A 17,606-nucleotide genomic window follows, 5' to 3' on the forward strand; every position below is an offset into this window, starting at 1 on the left:
CCCTAATAACTCTGACTCTTTTTTCACCCCTTGTCTTAAGGTGCACCTCACTCTGACAGGTTGGGTTTTATAGTTGGCTTTGCTCCTTTGTATTTCCCAGAACTCAAGAGCTGTTGGCTAGTTTTGTTTTCCATATGCCTTTATTATCTAAATGGATGCGTTTGCATGCATGGGGTGAGTCATTACCAAAGGTAAAATCAGCATCAGGGAAGAGCTGGGCCCCTCAGTCGGGCAGGGAGGCGGGTCCTCTGCTCTAGGTACTATCAGTGTGGCCATGGCTACAAGCAGGTGGCCTTTAGCTTGTTGTTAAGGGATTAGGGAGGGCGGTGTTGGAGATTATGGTGAAGGGTGCTAGGAGCTGACAGACCTCTTTCTCCTTGACTCACTGTGACCTGGCCCAAATCCCTTTCCCTCTCTAGCACCCAGTTTCCTCTTGCTGCTCCTCCTCTAAAATGGGAACAAAGGAGCTGCTAACATGCTAATGGATCAGCTCACCTCCCCAGGAACTGAGCTGGTGAACGGTATGCAGGGTCAGAACCATTGTCCTGAACAGGGAGGCAGAAGATCTGGGGGTCTAGTTCTGGCTCTGCCTGATTGGCTGTGTGACTTTGGTCAAGGCACTTTCCCTCTCTGGGCTTCATTTTCCTTCTCTGTAAAATCCCCACTTGAGGGGGCAGCTAGGTGGTGCAGTGGATAAAGCACTGCCCTGGATTCAGGAGGACCTGAGTTCAAATCTGGCCTCAGACACCTGACACTTACTAGCTATGTGACCCTGGGCAAGTCATTTAACTCTCATTGCTCTGCAAAAAAGTCCCACTTGTCAAGGTTGTTCAGGTTAGATTGGACTAGATCCAGTGAGATTGTGCAGGTAAAGCGTATTGAAAAGCTACAGCAGCCACATCAATGGTAGTGACTTTTATTTAGTTTCTGATGGTCTCTAGGGTCCTTCCAGCCCAGAAGTTCTAAGGAGGTTCTGAGGGGCTTGAACTACATGGTCTTCAGGGTCCCACCCCCCAGTATAACATGCTGTGAATAGTACGTGGGGCATCCTGAGTTGGACTCCAAGTGTGTCAGAAAGCTCCTTACCCTACTTCCTGTGCCCTGCTTGAAGAGAGCTGTGATCAGCAAGGGAGGTTGGTTTCAGAGTCACAAGGACCCCATGGTAGAGCATAGTAAGGAAGGACCATCAAGGATCCCTGGGATATCAGGAGTAGAAGGAATATCAGACACCATCTAGTTCAACCAGGCCCCACTTTATAAGTGGGGAAAATGAAGTCTAGAGAAGGAGGCAGCTTATGCCAGATCCTAGCGTGAAGTTGTGCCTGTCCCATAACTGGGACTAGCACCAGGCTTCCTTAATTCCAGTTTGGTCGTCTTAGTAGTGGGAATCATCCTGGGGCTTCAATACTTGTTATTCACCAGGGTCCTTCACCCCCTCCTTTTCACTTTCTCTTCTCCTCCCACAGGCACTAAGGTCTTCCGACCTTTCTTCCCCACTCTCTGGCACTTACTCCCAGACCTGCTCACACAGACATTTTGAAGTCGGTTGGTAGCTTCTAAATGGCAGGGAATTTTGACTAGTTGGTTAGTTCTTTTTGATTTCGAGTTTCTATAGACTACAGTTCTCATTGGCTAGTGAGGTTTGATGGGTTATTGGCTATAAATTCTTTTTTATTTATAAGTCCCTTATTGCCCATGAGTTATTACTGGCTACTTAGATCTTATCATTTCTTGTTGCTGAGTCCTTATTGGGCCCCTGTTTTTATTAGTTACTGGGACCTTAATAGCCAGTAGTTTTTATAGGTTATGAGGATTTCTTATTGGGCACAAGTTTTGCTGGTTACTGGGATCTTACTAACCACAAGTTCTCATAGGTTGATGAGCATTTATTGACCTCAGGTTCTTACTGGTTACTCAGAGCTTAATAGCTGCAAGTTCTCATAGGCTGATGAGGAATTCTTGTGGGTTACAACTATTTATTACCTCTTGACCTCTGATTGGCCAGAAGTTCTTAAAGGCTGCTGAATCCTTATTGACTCCAAGTTTTTATTAATTATTAAGATCTCAGTAGCCACAACTTCTTACGGGTTGATGAAAAATTCTTATTGGCTACAAGTTCTTACTGGATGTTGAACTCTTTTAGGATACTGAGCTCTTGTTGGTCTCAAGTCTTATTGGCTGTTGGGTTCTTATTGGCCACAAGTTCTTATAGGCTGATGAGACCTTATTTGTCACAAGTTCTTATAGGCTGCTGAGTGTTTATTGGTCCCAATAAAGTTGGAAGAGATTCTGAGATATTAGTAGCCACAAATTCTTATAAGCCACTGAGTTCTTATTGGTCTCAGGTTCTTATTGGCTCTGTCTAGATTACAAGTAGAAAAATATCACTGAAAACCCCAGGGTTTTTTGTTTCTTTTTTTTGATTGGAAGAGCAAGAAAGGAGGAATCTCTCCCTGAAAGGCACCTGTGGGAAAATTTTGGCATTCACATTTGGCATTCACATTTGGCATTTTGAAATCAAGGAGAAAGTCAGGAGTGATTATAACTCATCCTTCTTCCCCACGATGAGTTTCCCCACGAGCTCATGGATCTTGGGTCGAATCTCCTCCACTGACACAGTTGGGTCCCAGGCTCCCACCACTTTTCCATTTGGAGCTACTAGGTACTTCCAGAAATTCCAAGTTGGCTCTTCCCCGGAGGATTCTGGGTTCAAAAGGAAGATGGGAAAAGTACATAAACTGAGGTAGGTCTTAATCTCCTATGGTTGGGGCGTGGGGAAAGAGGTTTCTAGGTTCTATGGACAGGACCTTTTACTTCAATTACTTTCCATCTCCTTCACTCCTGAAATTTCACTATTTGCACTCATCCCTCTAGCTCTGAACTTGTGAAAAAGCACTCCATGTCTTGAGAGGAAGAACACTATAAATCATTCTGTTCTCAGTCACTGACCCCTCACTGTGAGTGTCTTTCTGATGCTTTCCTGAGAGCACTGCTTTTATAGTGAGGGTGATCATATATATATATACAAGGAATGTTTCAGAGAAGTTGGACTACATGGCCTTTGAGGTCTCAAAGGACCAGAGAAACCTGAGACACTGTTTGCTAAGATGACTAGACTGGCCCTGAGCTCCTTAGGGAACACAGCTCACCAATAAGATACTTGAAGGCAGCATTGGCCCCAGAACCACGGACAGCGATCTTGCTGAACATAGGGAAGGAGACTCCATAGGTCTTCCGGGCAAAGTTCTCAATCTCCTTGTTGGTGTCTGGCTCCTGCTGACCAAACTGGTTGCAAGGAAAGGCCAGAACATTGAAATGGTGTGGACCCAGTTCCCGCTGCAGCTGCTGAAGGGCTCGGTAATGCTGGTCTGTGTAGCCACACTCACTGGCCACATTGACAACGAGTGATACCTGGGGAAGGAGGATAAACGCTTGTTGACTGACTGACACACTCACAGAATTGGATGACAAAGCAAACATGCAGGAAGAGCTATGGTTTCATGTGGAGTCATAAACACAGACACGGGTATGACAACAATGACAAACAACATTTCTAAAGGACTGTCCTGTCACAAAACCTTCCCCAGGGCATTTGGGGAGATGCATAGTTTAAGATTCAGTGCCTGACTTCATGGAGCCTACAGTCTAATAGATTAATAAGACCCAAATAGATCTAAGTCCTGAGACACATTGTTAAAGGAGATACAATAATAAGGATGCGTATGTGTTCACAGACAAATGTAGACATGGCATATATCTATACATACCTACACAAATATATGTTTAATAGCTGACATTTATATAGGATTTTAAATTTGACAAAGTGCTTTGTAAATATGATCTCATTTTATGTATTATCTCATTATATATCTCATAGATTCAGTCAGATATATATGTATATGTATATATTAATATATAATTTATCATCTCTATGCAAAAAAACCTAGCTCTAATCTCTCTTCTGAACTTCTGTACCATTTCACAAGCTGCCTATTGGACATGTCCAACCAAATGTCTCATAGACATCATAAATTCAACATGTCTGAAACAGAACTCACCTCTCACCCCAAATGCTCCCTTCTTCTGAACTTCCCTATTACTGTGGAGGACACCACCATCCTTCCAATCATCCAGGCTCAAAACCTGGGTGTCCTCCTTGACTCCTCACTCTCTCTCAACCTTCCTATACCCAATCAATTTACAAGTCCTGTGGATTCTAACTTCACAACATCTTTCCAACACCCCATCCCTCCTCTGACATTGCCACCAGCCTCATGCAGTCCTTTATCACCTCATGCTTGAAATATTTCAATAGCCTTCTGGTTGACTTCCCTGCCTCTAGCCTCTCCCCACTCAAGTCTATCCTACTCAGCCAACTAAAGTACAGGTCTTACCTGTCATTCCCCTGTTAAAGAAACTGCACTGACTCCTTATTGTCTCCAGGATCAAATAGAAAATCTTTTGTTTGGGTTTTGAAGACTTTTGGAACCCAGCCCCTTCCTATCTTTCCAATTTCCCTCTACCTCACCCTCCTCTCTGCACTCCAAGATCCAGTGACACTGGTTTCTTTCCTGTTTCTCAAACAAGTTACTCAATCTCTGGACTCTTGTGTTTTCACTGGCTGTCTCAAATGCCTGGAATACTCATCCCCACATCCTGCCTTCCCTGGCTTCCTTCAAGTCTCAGCTAAAAAAAATCTGCCTTCTGTTTAACCCCAATTGCCTCAAAGGTGTGTGTGTGTGTGGGTGGGGAGGCAGCTAGGTGATATTATATAGTGGATAAAGCAATGGTCCTGGAGTCAGGAGGATCTGAGTTCAAATCCAGCCTCAGAGACTTACTATGTGACCCTGGGCAAGTGACTTCTTGTTTTGGTTTTGGTTTTGGTGGGGCAATGGGGGTTACGTGACTTGCCCAGGGTCACAGGCAAGTGACTTCTTAACCTCCACTGCCTCAAAAAAAAAAATCCTACCTTCTGCAAGAAATCTTTCCTGATTGCCCAGCTAATGCTAGGGTCTTCCCTCTCAGATTATCTCCAATTTACATGTATGCTTCTTGTTGGTAAATAGTTATTTGCTTATCCTCTCCCTGCATTAAATTGCTTGTTCTTTGAGAGCAGGAACTATTTTTGCCTTTCTTTGTATACCTATAGGTTAGCACTGTGCCTTACACACAATAAATGTTTGTTGACTGTAAACAAGATCTGTATACAAGAAATTAGGGATAATCTCAGAAGAAAGGCATCTGCATCTAGGGGGACAAAAAAAAAAGGTTTCCAGCAGAAGGGGAGATTTTAGCTGAAACTTCAAGGAAATAGGAAAGCTGGGAAGGGGTAAAGAATTCCAGGAGTGTAGGACAACCAGTGAAAGTGCAAAGACTAGGGAAATGGAGCATTTTGTTTGAGAAGGCTGAGCCTGGGCAGCTGGGGTGATGACAGTGGTTTGTGACAGCAATAGGGAAGTTAGAAAGAGGAGAGGGTTTGGGGTCCTTGCACAGTGCCTGGAACATAGTGTGTGCTTAATAAATGCTTGTAGATTGATTGACATTGGACTGGATCTGTGATTTCCTTAGTATACATCTATGTCAATTATGTGATGCAATGGACAGAGCCATGGACCTGGAGTCAGAAAGACCTGAGTTCAAATCCAGATTCAGACACTTACAAGCTGAGTGACCCTAGGCAAGTCACTTCACCTTGGTGTGCCTCAGTTTTCTCAACTGTAAAATGGGGCTAATAATAGCACCTACCTTGAAGGGTTGTGGTGAGGATCAAATGAGAAAATTTGTAAAGCACTTAGTACAGTGCTTGGCACATTGTAGCCATTTACTAAATGCTTCTTTCCTTCCCTTTCCCATAAACCAATTTATTTTTTGGACTAGCCCTGTGATTTTAATGAGATAGTGAGCTCTTACTCAGGACCTTCCTTCCTCCATGCATATCAGTACCGGCTCTGCAGTTTACAGGCTTAGATGGAGCCCTGATAAGTGATTTGCTCAAGGTCCCACAGCCAGGACATGTTAGAAACAAGTCTTGTACCCAGGTCTTCCTAAATCAGAGGACACCTCTCTAGCTACTATGTAGTACTGCTTCTCATGTATGTATGTATGTGTGTGTATCTATGTATGTATGTATGTACACACCCAGGCATGTAGGGCTGGACTTGTGATTTCATGGTCAAAGGGCACTCCCAGATGAGGAAGTTCCTTCTTCCAATGAAGACTGGCACCTTCTTGGCAACTCATAGTCTTAGAGAGTCACCTGGGGCACTGAGAGCTCAAGTGACCTGCAAAAGGTGAGTCACAGGCATGTCTAGAACCCAGGTCCTCCAGAGTCTCCAAGGAGAGCTCTCTGTGCACTATGTCACACTGCTTCTCATAGGCTACACAGACACCTATAAACAGAAACATGTATGGAAACAGGACCCCATCTCCACAAGCACAGAGGTCCAAGTTCATAGAACATGCCCATATGGGCATATAAATACATTCCCAGTCATGTATATGATGCACACAGTGCAAACATTGTACGCAAATGCACCCACATGCACATACATAGACAATCCACAGAATAGGCATGTCTAAGGGTCTTCAGACTATCCCAGAATCACAGTGTGGCACTCGAGCTTTGCAAGGAACAACTGAGATTCTCTAGTGCAACCTGGACCAACCATGTTGGGATTCTTCTTTGTATCTATACTTCTTCCATTAAAAAAAGAAAGAAAGATAGAAAGAAATCCTTCATTCTGAGAGATGACCTTTGCAATTCTCTTCTTTATGTATTAGCACCAACTCTTCCAGGGAGGAGGGAGGAAAAAGGTCAGACCTCTGGGACAGGGCCAAAATCTGACCTCCACCAAAGTTGTCTTGGGTGGTGCTTTAAATATATATATATATATATATATATATATATATGCATTTTCACACTGGACTTTGCTTTCCTTATCTGTCAGAAAGGAATAATAATAGCGTACATTCAGGCCCATGCTGGGTTTTAAATTGCTTCCCCTATCCTATGTCATGTGAACTTCTCGACTTTACCTTATAAGGAGGGAGGGTGTCCATACAGCAAGCCTGTGATTGTGTCCAACAGCTGCAGATTGCAACCTGTCTATAACTTAATAGGTAAGGCTTAGGGTATGTAAGTGGCCATTTGGATACTAATATTATCCAACTCCATGACCATAAATGGCTAGGCTGGTGAAGATCCTTGAGTCCATTCCATCTGAGGGTCATTCCCATATGAGGAACAGTGGAAAGACCTAGGCATGCTTAGCCTGGGGAAAAGAAGAGCTGACCAGGATGGGAGAGCTCTGTTCAAGGCATGGAAGATCTGTCACGTGGAAGAGGGATTAGCTTTATTCAGTTGGGCCCTTGAGGGCAGAATCAGGAGGGGTCAATTTAGACTCCCTTTGAGGAGTGGTTTGGGCCTCAGGTGGAGGTCCTGGATTTCCTTCCCAGATCTACAAGTATCATGTGGGTGACTACTTGTTAGGGGTTCAAATAGGTTGGACTAGACCAGGGGTTCCTCACCTTCATGGTGTCCTATATCTCTTGGGCAACTTGGCATAGAAGATAGACCCCCTCCCAGAATCGTGGTTTTAAAATACTTGTTAAAAATGCTAAATTGAAGACAGAGGTTAATGAAAATAAAGAAAAATTTTCCCATCCAAGTTCACAAACCTCCCTGAAATTTCTCCATGTGTATATGCTAGATTAAGACCCCTGGACTTAATGAATGCACCCTTCAGATCTTTCCTAACTGTATAATTCTGTGATATCATAATAAATGATAACATGTTATTGATATGACACTATAGTACTTTTCAGGCGGAATCAACCACCTATGAACAAATGTTTATTAGGGACTTACAGGATGGGGGACTGTGCTAGGGACTGAGGATATAAAAAAACAAATGTGAGATGGTCCTTGACTTTTCTTACCCTGGCCAATCAATCATGCCCATTTCACAGAGAAGAAAAGTGGGCCTCAGAGAGGAGCAGGGACTTGGCCATGGTCAGGCCCAGGGTAACTAGTGGCAGAGAAGGGGCTAGCTTAGGGTGTTTGGCCTGTAATGAAGACTCTGTGAACTGCCCCCATGGGTTCTGGCTGGTCTGGCAAGGTGGACCCCTGGGGAGGCCCAAATGAATGAAGGCCTCCCTAGGCCAGCATGGCAGCTGCTCTGTATTGTGGGAAGAACACTGGGCCTGCTCTCTGCCTCTGCCTCTGCGCCTGATTTGAGGCCTGTTTCCTGCCCTAGAAATGAGGGGAGGGGGGAGGCCGGACTGGAGAGTCCATGAAGTCCCTTCTATCACCATAATTTTATAATCCTAGCTACATGGCTTTCAGGATAATCCCCTTCCAGGACTATTTCCTCCCTTGCAGGAAATGGGGGGGCTGAGGCAGCAGCCTCTGGGGTCACTTGTAGTGCTGGGCCTGCGATCCGCGGCTGTCGCCACTGAGAGGGGCTCTCCAGGCCTACATTATTTCCATTTAGGGCCTGCCTGCCTGCTTGTCTCACTCAGACAGCAGGTGTCAATGTAGCAAGGCTGCGTGCGCATCCGTCCTTGGCCTCGGCCTTGGCCGCAGAGTGACAGCAGCATCTGCACTGGGCCCGCCCCCCGCCCCCCGGAAGGCAACTTCCCCGGAAGTGGCCGCCGCCTACCCGCAGCAGCCGCCACCGTGGCAGCAGCTGCCACGCTGGCCCCGCCGACCACGCATGCGCAAGAGCCCTTGACTGCTGGCCTTGGCTCCCGCCCCAGTCACATGGCTGTTGGGAGGCTCAAATGAAAGAATGCTGCCAAAAATAACGCTTGGGGCCGGGAAGCGCCAGGGGGTGGGGGGAGGGCTGTTATTAATTATTAATAAAAGAGAGCCCCTGGGCTGCTGGGCCCCGCACTGACGTCAGGACGCCTGGAGCGCACCACCTGCGGTTGGCCGCAGCTGCCAATCAGGGGGTTCTGACGGAGCGGACCAGCTGGGCCCGCCCCGGGGGGCTCTGGGGGTCTGCAGGTCCAAACCAGTGGGGGACTAAGGTGACTAGCTAATCTGATAAACTCATTCCCATTAAATGAGCCAAGGGGGCTCTGCAGGGGGACCGTGCGGACCCCACCTGCATGGCCATGGCGGCGGCGGCGGATCTGTACCCACAGACCCCACCTCCTCTACCCGCAGCCCTGCGGACCCCACCTCCTGCAGCCGCTGCTGCCGCCCTGCGGACCCATGTCCTGAACCCGCAGTTCTGCAGACCCCACCTCCCAGACCCGTAGACCCTAGCCCGGCTGTTTGGGAGACCCTAAGGCAGCTGTTCTAGGGACCCTAGCCCGGCTGTTCCTCTGCTCTGGGGTGGGAAGGGGAATGATGCATTTGGGCGTGGCGGACCCTGCCGGCAGCCGAGTAGCAACAGCAGCTGCAGTTGCCGCAGTGGCCCCCCCTCGCCTGTGCCCATGCCGCAGTGCCGCAGTGCCTTGTGGGAGAGGCTGAGGCTGGCTCCCCGCCCAGCCATCTCAGGCGAGGGGCCGGGGGCTGGGGGGCGGGGGCGGGGGCGGCGGCGGCCTTGGCGCTGGGCCTCTGCAAACGTCTGGCTGGGCCGGGCTGGCCGGGAGGGCCCCAGCCAGCGCCTCCCCGCCGGGGCCTCCCCAGCCTACGCGCTTGGGGAGCCTGGCAGGCTGCCCAGCCACCCTCCCTCCCATCCACGGGTGGAGACTGTCTTCCCGCCAGGGCGGGGCAGCCAGGCCGGGAGGCCCCAACAGCTGCGGCTTTCAGCTCTGAAGCCCTTTTCTGTGCTAGGGTCCATGGCGGGCCCCATTCCCAGCCCTCGCTGGTGGCCTCCCCAGCCTTTATGGGCCTGGCACCCTCTGATGGCGGCAGGGGCCCAGCTTGGGAGCTGGAAGGGTCTCCTGGTTCCCGGGTTTTAGAGAGAAGGAGGGAGGGAGGGAGCTGCCCGCCTGGGGCCCTGGTCACTGTGGCAGGCAGGGTGGGTAGGGGCCTCTGCTTTCAAGCAGGGGGCTGACTTAGCCTAGCCCAGAGGGGGATGGATTTCCAGGGAAAGAATGTCAGGCACCACATCATAGGATCAGAGCATTGAGGCCTGGCAGGGGCTGAAGAACAAAGGGCATTAGAACCAAGAAGATGGACTAGCACAGCTGGGAGGGAGCTCCGAGCATAGAATGTCAGAGTTGGGAGGGGCTTCAGGACCCAGAATGTTAGGGCGCCAAGGGTCTCCAGAACCATCAAAACTAGAAGAGCCCTCAGAACAGAAAATGTGAGAACCCCCAACTTTGGAGGTGGTCGGGACATTAGAACCCAGAAGGCTGGGGTGGGGGGGGGTGCAAAGATAGAGAGTGGCAGTAACTGTTAGAATAGGAAGGGAGATGAACACATGAATCATCAGAGCTGGGAGAGACCTCAGAGCTGGAAAGGATCTTAGAACATAGATGTCAGGGTACAAGGAAGATAATGCCTGAGCCAGAGGAAGTTTTTGAACATAAACCTGGGAAAGCCCTAAGAATAAAGAATAGTTTAAAAGAATGTCAGAACTGGGCAGGACCTTCCTTAGTCCATCGAAAAACATTTATTAGGCATTATGATAAGCACCTAAGCACCCAGGATACATTTCAGCACACAAACCCTCAGGTGCATGGAATCTTAGAATATAGAATGTCAAAGATGGAAAGGACCTTAGAATGCAATTCATTTTATGTCTTGGGAAGCTAAAGCCCAGTGAGGGGGAGTGAATAGCTCTCCATCACATGGGTGAGCAAGGCCAGGACTCCAGCCCAGGTCCTCCAACTCCAAAGCCCAGGCTGTTCCTATCTCATGTTGCCTCTGTACCTGGTGGTCCTGAAATAGATGTGCGTTAAATTCAATTAAAAACCAGACCAATAGGAGAGAAATCTTTTTTTTCACTCATTCAACCCTTATAAGCTGTCCTCTGTGCTCAACCTGGTGCTAGGTGATGGGAGAGATGCAGAATCAAATAAAACTCTGTCCCTGCTCTCAAGGAGGTTCAAGCTGACTCAGAAGACATGACATGTATATAAATGACCATAACGCAAAAGGAAAGATGAAAACTGTGTAGTAAGGGCCTAAAGTGCTATAATCAGAGGAGATTCTTTTCAGCTGGGGGAACCAGAAAAGGTTGCCTGGGAGGAGGGAGCCAGAGAGCCAGCATTTACAATGGACCCAGAAGAAAAGATAGGAAGGATTCCCCTTTTAGCATCTGACATTCACTGAGTGCCTTGCCATTGATCTTCCCCAAAGTCTTTTTCCAAGGCTTCTTCAAGGCATAGAGCTAATGCTAGCTTTTCAAAGGCTAGGCCAGTGGAGATGGAAGGGTTAATGATGGGCTGTACTGACTCCTAGGAACCAGTGCAGCTAAGTCAGAAAGACTCAGCTTATGTCTGACTCAGCCTCAGATATAGTGAGTAGCTCCTGAAGCACTGTAAGTCACAGAGGAGCTACAATCTGCCTCACCAGAGGTTGTGATTGCTCACTGACTAAATGACAGACCCTTAAAGCATGAAGTAGTTATGCTTGATGTTCCATGCATAGCAATGGAACATGGATCCTAATGGCCACTGTTTTCCCTTACTTTTGCCTACATGACTGGCCCCTTCCTCTTACAGTCCTACCTCTCTCTAATGACATCCTTTATGCCATTTTTCCTGTGCAAATCTTCATTGGGAACATGTTGCATTAGGCTAATGTCCCCCACGGGCTTCTCCATTGCGTCTTAGGTGACCCACAATTTTAATTCTTTAGAGACTGTGGTATTCTATGATTCACGGCCATACAGCATCATGGAAGAATATTGATGTAAAAAAGGTGGGCTTTTGTTTCAGGGGAAAGCTTGATGTCATTAAAAGCATTGCACAATTTTCCAAAGTCAACCCAGCCCACTCTCCTCCTCCTGTACATTTCTGGTCCCAGTTCATTGTCCAACTGCAGTGTCTGTCCAAGATTTATGTATTGATGCACCATCTTGGTTGAATGGTTGGTTGTTCATCTAACCCCACATCTTATTTTAGATGATAGATATCCTCAACCTTGTTTATTCCTGTGTGAATAGTTAACCTAAAGTCTTTTGTATTATTATGAATATTGTTAAAGGGGTTCAGCAATGTCTCAGAGCTGGATGCAATCTGCACAATATCATCTGCAAACAAGGACATCTGGAGCATCTCAGCATCTATCCTCTTCTGTTTCATCCTTGCTCTGGATCAGCACATACAAATCTTCCCATGTTTTTTCTGAATTTTTTGCAATCATAATTTTTAAAGTATAGTATTCCACTGTGTGTACCATAATCTATTATTCCCTAGTTGATAGCATACATTTTGTCTCCTTACATTTGTTTTTCTCTATACTGCTCCTTATGGTTTTATTAGCCAATAATGTTTCTTTCATCGTCTTCTTCTATAAGATTGTATAAATATATTCTAAGTCTTTGTTGCCCTTGACTGTCATATTCTTTTCCCTTAAGAAGATCAAGTATTTGCTGGTGGAGACAGCTTCTAGGATCTTTTGGTATCCTCATTGTCGTATTTAATTTGTATCCTAAGCATCCTTAAGAAATGGTAATAATCTGTGTTAATGCTGTTTCTTTTATCCATTTCCCATTTGGGGCCAGCTTATTTACATAGGTCAGGCTGTTTTTTGTTTCAATAATATCATCACTTCTTTGTATTTTCATTCTTCTAATTTTGATCTTTACTCTGACAAATCTATGGACTGAACTACACAAGCAGCTGATTTGGAAAAGGCTCTCACCTTGGTAACCAGTTATTTCCTGACTATAAGCATTTAACACTTTCATTTTCCATGAGAGGCAGTGTAGTGTGGTGAATAACTAATAATAATAATAATAATAATAATAATAGCTACTATTTATACATCATCTACTGTATGCCAAGCACTGTGCTAAATGCTTTACAAATATGATCTCATTTGATCCTCACAACAACCCTGGGAAGTAAGTACTATTTTTACCTCATTTTTCAGATGAGAAAACTGAAGTAAACAGGGGGTAAGTGACTTGCCCAAGGTCATATAACTAGTATCACTAGACTTGGAATCAGGAAGACCTGGGTTCAAATCCTACTTTGTGCACTTACTAGTTATATGATCCTGAGCAAGTCACTTAACATTTCTCATCTTTAGCTTTCTCATATGTCAAATGAGGATGTTGGATTTCATGGCCTCTAAGGTCTCTTCCCCTCTAAATCTATTATTCTATTTAGTGTCCACCATATCCTGCACTTCCAAACTCTCTTCTTAATCTCTGGTTTTTTTTGTTTGTTTGCAGGGCAATAATGGTTAAGTGAGTTGCCCAGGGTCATACAGATAGTAAGTGTCTGAGGCTGGATTTGAACTCAGGTCCTCCTGAATCCAGGGCCTGTGCTTTATCCACTGTGCCACCTAGCTGTCCCCCCAACTCTCTTCTTGAGAAAATATTAATGATATCCAGATATTTATCAGCGATTGGCCCCTCTCATTTCTTACTCCTGAACTGTCTTCTGATACTTTTTAAAAATGTCTTCTTCTATACCTACTGTGGCATTGAATTATTTGAATATTAAGGTATATATTAATTTAATTTGGAGGTTTTTGCTGCATTCTCTATAGAATTTATCAACCTCCTCATTCTCTGCAACAGATGTTGGAATGTAAGCTATAGATACCTTCATGGTGTTCTTGTTGCAAATACCTACCGTGAGCACTGCAATGTGATGTGACCAAGTATCCCATGAAATGATGGTTTTTGTTACCTTTGGATATGGAATAGAACCAACCCTGCTAACTCTTTCTCTGCCTCTTTATGAAAATCCTGTGTCCTTCCCTTGAGCTTTTGTTCTTCTGGTTCCATTTGCAGAAAAAGTGTCAAGGAGGATATAATTTGGTTCCTTCCCATAGAATGACATACTGGTCATTGGACAAGGATCTCATGTTTAGGGAACTGTCATCTAAGTTGTCCATGATTAATGGTCTAGAAAATGTGGGATTCATATAGTATCCTATGTCCATATAGTATCATATAGTATAATATAGTATCCCCTTTCCAACTTCTCTGCCACCATTACTACTGAAACAGAAAGGGGGCACACAGAACCAACACCATTTTATATTTTTCTTTGGTCATGGGTCACTGTTCCCAGCTTACTGGGAACGAGACCTTCTGTACTAAGCTGGGCTGGTCCTTAGACAGTAGATAGAGCCTGTTGCTAGAATCATACTCCAACATGGTAGAATCTGACAGAACTTACACCCTGCTGGCATAGCCTGTGAGAATGTTTGGTCACCTCCCCTCCTTGATGAGGTACTGGAGGAGGACTTGGAGAAAAGAAAGCCAAGTAATCATCACCCCCCACCTAACATTTATACAGCATCTACTATGTATCAGGCACTGTGCTAAGCACTTTACAAATATTATATTATTTCATCCTCACAATGCTTTTGGGAGGTAGATGTTATTATTATCTTCATTTTACAGGAAAGAAAACTGAGGCAGACAGGGATTAAGTGATTTGCCCAGAGTTACACAGATAGGAAGCATTTAAGCCTGGATTTGAACTCAAGTGTTCCTGACTCCAAGACCAGCATTCTAGCCATTGAGCTACCTGGCTTCCCCAAGCATATCCAAAGTCTTTTATGAATATCCAAAATAATGATAAAAACCTAAAAAAAGTCTCTAGCACATTGGATGGACCTTGTATGGAATATTTAAGGGAAGACAGAGAGAAAAGCTTAGCATAGTCCTTGGCACATAGCAATCACTTACTAAATGCTAGTTGACATGAGACAAGAAGATCTGTTTGGGTTTTTTTTTTTTTTTTAGTGAGGCAATTGGGGTCAAGTGACTTGCCCAGGGTCACACAGCTAGTAAGTAAGTGTTAAGTGTCTGAGGCTGGATCTGAACTCAGGTACTCCTGACTCCAGGGCCGGTGCTCTATCCACTGCGCCACCTAGCTGCCCCTGTTTGGGTTATTATAATATATGAAGCTGAAAAGAGATACACTAATGAGATCACAGATCCATGGAAGCATTATAAAAGGAGACACTATCCTTAATATACCTCACCAACCTCAGCTCCTTCTGAGCTTTAGAGGAATTGAGATCATTCTTACAAGACAATGCTATGCACCTGTCTCCTGTCCTTACTTTCATCTCTTGTATATATACTTTTAAAAATCTGAGTTAATTAGTGAGCTCCCTGTGTATCCACATCAGTCTCTTTAGACAGCTCTTTTAACAACCCTCCAACTTTCCCATACTTTTCCCTCCTGCAGCAATCAGTTCCTCCTTGTTGCTAAGAATAAGATCCAAAATAGCAATTCCCCTAGGCACTTTCTCTACCTTTTGAAGGATCGATGACATTACCAGGAAGACAAAGTAAGACATTCCTAGCTGTTCTGCTTTTGTCTGATAAAGAGAGTGAACCAATATCTGAATAACTATAAGCCCTATCACTACTACAGAATGAATGTCTTTATGTCTGGTGTGTTTCCCAAACCCTCTTCTTTTTCCACCTTCTTTCTTCACAGTCTGGAGGAAATGCAGATGCTGGTATTCCTTCTGTTTTTCTCTCCATTGATCTTTGTCCTATTGATCCACTATTCTCTCCTCTGGTTCCTGGATATCTTCAAATGAGTTAATAATTTTAATAAACAATATTACCCTTCTCCCCTTTCATCTATCCTGCTCCTTTTAGGTAGCTTATGCCCTTCCAGAATGAAAGTCTAGACCAAGCTGCCATCCCACCAAGTCCTAGTGAGACCTATGAAGTTGAATTTGCCTCTGAGGTTGAATATCTTTTTTTCTTTTTAAAGTTTTGTTGAGGCTCTTATTATAATCACTATCCAGTGACCTCCATCACATATACAAGAACAGTGCACTCACTTGTGATGGACAGAAAGGCAGAGCATTGATTAAACACATTATTTGCCAGGCACTGGGGCAAATCCTAGGGATACAAATACAAGTAAGTAGGAAACTTCTTGCCTTTAGACAGCTTACATTCTTTTTTTTTTTTTTTGCAGGGCAATGAGGGTTAAGTGACTTGCCCAGGGTCACACAGCTAGTAAGTGTCAAGTGTCTGAGGCCAGATTTGAACTCAGGTCCTCCTGAATCCAGGGCCAGTGCTTTATCCACTGCGCCACCTAGCTGCCCTGAGAGTTTACATTCTAGAGGAGGAAGACAGTAGATAAAAGGGAGGCTGGAAGGAGGAGGTGGTTACACAGTAGTATGATTTAGAGCTGGTGACAGTAGAGTCTAACAAACTAAAACAACACATTTGCCATATCCGAAAATGGATGCCTCATTCTCCACATGTTGCCTACCCTCTCTTTGCTGATAGATGGGAAGTTATACATGTGGTATCATGCAAAACATCTCCACATTAGTCAGCTTGTGAAAGAAAACAGACAAAATAAATTTAGAAAGAGAAACTAACAAAAAAATACTTCAGTCTATATTCAGATACCATCAGTTCTTTCTCTGTAGATGGACTGCATTTTTCATAAGTCCTTCTGAGAGCATCCTGCTCATCATTTTTTTTGGTGGGGCAATGAGGGTTAAGTGACTTGCCCAGGATCACACAGCTAATAAGTGTCAAGAGTCTGAGGCCAGATTTGAACTCTGGTCCTCCTGAATCCAGGGCAGGTGCTTTATCCACTGCGCCACCTCGCTGCCCCCATCATCATTTCTTTCACGATAACTATTGCTAACTGTATTACCCTCCATCTTATTCCCTCCCCTTGATATTTACTCTATTTTCTATCTTCTTTCACCCTATCCCTCCTCAAAAGTGTTTTGTTTCTTACTGCCCCTCCCCCAATCTGCCCTCCCTCCCTTCACCTCTCCCCCCTCATCCCCTCATTAGATCCTTCCATGTAACATAGAAAGGCAATTAAACAAAACCAATTAACAAAGCCACCATATCTGACAGTATATGCAACATTCTCCCCCTCTACTACCCCACCTTTCTGCCAAGAGGAAGAATGTGTTTATCCTCTCTTTTCCAAACCAATTTACCTACTTTTTTAGAGTTGTTTTACTGTTGCATTTGCTTTACTGGAGTCACTGGGTATGTTGTTCCCTTGGGTCAGCTTTCTTTGCTTTGTACCACTTCATACAAGTCTTCCCATCTTTCTAAGAATACCCCATATTCGTTATTTCTTATGGTACACATGGTACACCTATTATCTATCTAGTCCAACCATGCCTCAATGATTTCTCACATGCCTTTTCTCAGTCCTCATCTTCCTTTTTTGTTGTTTCAGTCATTTCTGACTCTTCATGACCCCATTTGGGGTTTCCTTGGCAAAGACACCGGACTGGTTTGTCATTCCTTTTCCAGCTCATCTTACAGATGAAACTGAGGCAAACAGGATTAAGGGGCTTGCCCAGGGTCATACATCTAGTAAGCATCTGAGGCCAGATTTGAACTCTCAAAGATGAGTCTTCCATACTCTGGTCCGGGAAGACTTGTATGAAGTGGTACAAAGCAAAGAAAGCTGACCCAAGGGAACAACATACCCAGTGACTCCAGTAAAGCAAATGCAACAGTAAAACAACTCTAAAAAAGTAGGTAAATTGGTTTGGAAAAGAGAGG

General features: G+C 45.0%; 1 protein-coding gene across 1 annotated transcript in view; it reads right to left on the reverse strand.

Annotated features, from left to right (window-relative positions):
• Nucleotides 1–900: 900 nt before the first annotated feature.
• The window catches only part of GPX7 (glutathione peroxidase 7), a 47,043-nt gene continuing 30,337 nt past the window's right edge, over nt 901–17,606 (reverse strand). The window contains exons 2-3 of the mRNA XM_043963571.1: nt 3,150–3,411; nt 901–2,703 (exon numbers count right to left, since the gene is read on the reverse strand). Of these exons, the coding sequence (XP_043819506.1) occupies nt 2,540–2,703; nt 3,150–3,411 (426 nt within the window). The 3' untranslated portion in view covers nt 901–2,539. The remainder of the gene's footprint in view (nt 2,704–3,149; nt 3,412–17,606) is intronic.

The sequence above is a fragment of the Dromiciops gliroides genome, chromosome 4 (assembly GCF_019393635.1).
Source record: "Dromiciops gliroides isolate mDroGli1 chromosome 4, mDroGli1.pri, whole genome shotgun sequence".
NCBI classification, from domain to species: domain Eukaryota; kingdom Metazoa; phylum Chordata; class Mammalia; order Microbiotheria; family Microbiotheriidae; genus Dromiciops; species Dromiciops gliroides.